Source organism: Pollicipes pollicipes, unplaced genomic scaffold, assembly GCF_011947565.3.
Source record: "Pollicipes pollicipes isolate AB1234 unplaced genomic scaffold, Ppol_2.1 Scaffold_2555;HRSCAF=2994_pilon_pilon_pilon, whole genome shotgun sequence".
NCBI classification, from domain to species: Eukaryota; Metazoa; Arthropoda; class Thecostraca; order Pollicipedomorpha; family Pollicipedidae; genus Pollicipes; species Pollicipes pollicipes.
The window spans coordinates 6,808,894-6,812,549 of record NW_023596136.1 but is presented as its reverse complement, the minus strand read 5'-3'; the positions used below and the strand labels follow the sequence as shown (position 1 = coordinate 6,812,549).

The 3,656-nt window shown below is 45.9% G+C and overlaps 1 protein-coding gene across 1 annotated transcript; it reads left to right on the top strand.

The window, feature by feature from the left end:
• Positions 1 to 2,777: 2,777 nt before the first annotated feature.
• Positions 2,778 to 3,656, top strand: Ip259 (NSA2 ribosome biogenesis factor-like IP259; the record flags this gene model as incomplete). The annotated part of the gene is given in 1 exon segment (XM_037234692.1): positions 2,778 to 3,656. A coding segment is annotated over 1 exon segment (783 nt). The 5' UTR covers positions 2,778 to 2,855.

The following is a 3,656-nucleotide window of genomic DNA, read 5'->3' as shown; positions in this document are numbered from 1 at the left end:
TTTCTATTGCCAGTTTTAATCTGGAAGAAGGGTTGGGTCTCAACTAAGGCTGATAGGAACTGACTTGAAGTGTTGTAGACCTGTTTTGTAATTCCATGATTCATGTGAGGCCAACTTAGTGATTTATATGTTATGCAATGCACTGAATGTAACTAAGAGCCTTGGCACTTAGGGGTTAGTGCAGCTACTTACCATCCAAGGTAGTTTCTCACTTAAAGGAAATGTTCATGCTTAAAAATGTTGAAGCCAGCATCAGGTATGACAAAATGTGTATACGAGGGTGCAAATGACCAGTGCAGCTGATGTGCCTGAAAACACCGATAAACAAAACAAGCAGTGTGATGTGATTGCTCTGCAGTATAATGGCTCCTTATGCACTAGTTTTTAGTCATGCCATTGTACATTGTGCAACACAGTGTTGAAAAACTGCATTTCTTGGTATAATGTAGCAGAAGATTTTGTACTCTGGGATTGTGGCTAGGTGAAATGAAATATTTTTGTACTCCATCATAATGCAACAAGAACAGCTTTGGAGACAAACAACTCATTTGCCTCTTTGCGTCAGGACAAAATAAAATTGGAGCATGCAACAGATTGAGAATTGCTGCTTCCAGCATGGGCCATGTATTGATATCTGCAAGAGCACAAATCTTGCACCCACCAGACAAAGATGCCCAATAGCAAGCAGCCTGTGTTGCCATCTAGATATGTGATGAACCATGTATGCAAATGTTAGAAACAAAGCATGTAAATGTTGAATGGGATCACCCTTGAACAATACTGAGAAATGAGTAGCAGAATCACACTGGTCTGTAGGTTAGCAAGCTCTCACTTTGTATGCCCTATGCAGACCAACTCACACTTGAACATGATTTAACATACTGTTGACAATGAACCACATTAATTGCCAAGGATGCTACAAACATTCATAGAAAACCACATGCCCTATCACCTTATGGCAGATGGACACCTACCCATGCACCACCACTGGGTCATGGTGATGATGTAAATATGAGAATAGCTTCCACTTATGCCTTGAACAGATTGTAAACATTTAGAGGGAAGCTGTATAGATAGAGGCTAGAGAAGCTGTTGTATTTCTTAGTAGAACATATTCATTCTCTCCAGTGCTGAATCTGCCTCATGAGCTGGAGATGTTTGCCGGATTGACGTGGCACACCCAGGCAGTTGTCATGGATAGTATTTAACATATGCTGTATGCTGTTATTTGGTGAAGCAGTGATGCATATATACCTAGCATATCACTTTTTCATGCATGTAGTTAAGGAGTATGTTGCATATTTGTTTGCCAACAAAGATATGCCATCATGGAGCACTATGACTGTGCAAAGACAAGATATTTGTTTTTCCCTGCACTTTACTCTCTGTTTCTCCCTGTGCTCTGTGCTGTGAATGTGCTGTCAGGAGGTGGTCTTGTTTGGAGTGATGTTTGTGTCAGGTTCACTAAGTGCTTAGTCTGAGGATTGTTCATATGTGGTTTGCCAGTTAAGTGCTGTCTGCTAGGTTGTTGGTAGGTGTATTGTGTTAGTGGGCAGGGTCAGACCATGGGTGCACCAAAAGGAAAGTGTTGTGAAGGAATGCCAATAAGCTTCTGTCTTAGCCTGTCTGCAGCATCCCTCTCAGTTTGAGTCCCATGCCTCTCAGTTGTAACCTGCATTATGATAAAAGATCATCAAGATGGCCCAAACCATCTGAAATTAGTTTGCAGACAACCCCACACTGCAAGGTTATGGGACTGATAAATAATAGATATAGCATATATGATGATGTGATATAAGATATGATATAACAATGATAAAGAAATATTATATATAATAACAACATTTTTATTTAATGTGGCAAAGGTTCATAACATGTCCTTTCTGAAGCTGGTTTCTTGGTCAGTGTTAGATTGTTAGATGTATTGAATAATACAATCTATTGGAAACATTAACAAAAAGTTGCTAGGGGTTCACTGTCATCATTGCTCCCCTCCCTTTGCACCAAGTTGGATAATCAGCTCTGAACAGGATGGCAGTCAGTCCAGCATTAAGTGCCTTAGGCTTGATAATGATGGTGATAAATAATTTAGATGTCTGCGGGTTCAAGGTCAAATGGCTGGGGTAGTATTAGTGTCAACAAATTGTGGGTGGGCTGGGTGTAGATGTGAGGATGTGAGGTGGAGAGCCATGATTCTGGCAGCAGCATTTTTTTTTTGGAGGGTAATCTGAAGTGACTTCTTCTCTCCTTTCTTTCTCTTCTCCTCTTGCCTCTCTCCTCTCTCCTCCCTCCTCTCTCCTCCTCTCTCTCCGCTCTCTCCGCTCTCCTCTCTCTCTCCTCTCTCCTCTCTCCTCTTCTCTCCTCTCTCCTCTCCTCTCTCCTGTCCTCTCTCCTCTCCTCTCCTCTCTCCCTCTCTCCTCTCCTCTCTCCTCTCCTCTCTCCTCTCTCTCTTTTCTCTCTCTCTCTCTCTCTTTCTCCCCCCTCTCTAATCCTTTAAAATGTATACATACAAAATGGGGATGTGAGGCTTTTACGATGTTAGCAGGAACAGGTGGCCTAAAATGGTCTTCACGTTTGATTTTAATATCAACGCGTCAACCGTTTCGTGCGTTTGTGTTGAAAATAATTAGTGACGATGCTCAAAAGTTGCGCATCTGGCAAGATGAAACCCGCACTGGTTGTTTTCCTGCTCGTCTTAATGAGTGCAAGAGAGCAGGTCCGTCTCCTTGCTGCCTTTTCAGCTGGCCTCGCGCACACACCAGCTGCCACCTCTTACACCGTTGTCGCCCGTGTTGCAGGGGCAGCTGGTGTGTGCGTGTGAGCCGCGGAGGCCTTTCCCCCCCAAGTGCAACGCCATGCCGCAGAACGAGCACATTGAGCTGCACCGCAAGCGGTATGGCTACCGCATGGACTACCACGAACGGCTGCGCAAGAAGGAGGCGCGCGAACCTCGAGAACGTTCCAAAAAGGCACAGAAGCTGCGTGGCCTTAAGGCAAAGCTGTACAACAAAGAGCGAATGTCGGAGAAAATACAGATGAAGAAGACCCTCAAGGCGCACCAAGAGAAGGAGACCAAAAAGAAGGACCAGGAGAAGACCCCTGACGGCGCGTTGCCGGCGTATCTGTTAGACCGCGAGGGCCAGAGTCACGCTAAGGTCCTTAGCAACATGATCAAACAGAAGCGGAAGGAGAAGGCTGGTAAATGGGAAGTGCCCCTGCCCAAGGTCAAGGCGCAATCCGAGGCCGAGGTCTTCAAGGTCATTAAGACCGGCAAGCGGAAAAACAAGGCGTGGAAGCGCATGGTGACGAAGGTGACGTTCGTTGGTGAGGGCTTCACGCGGAAGCCTCCCAAATTCGAGCGTTTCATCCGGCCGATGGCGCTGCGTTTCAAGAAAGCGCACGTGACACATCCGGAACTGAAGGCCACATTCTGTCTGCCGATTATTGGCGTCAAGAAGAACCCCAGCAGCGTCATGTACACGGGCCTGGGCGTGATCACCAAGGGTACAGTGATCGAGGTGAACATCAGCGAACTTGGCCTGGTGACCCAGGGAGGCAAAGTCGTTTGGGGAAAGTACGCCCAGGTGACGAACAACCCCGAGAACGACGGATGCATCAATGCAGTTCTGCTCGTCTGAAGCGTCATGTCTGTTGTT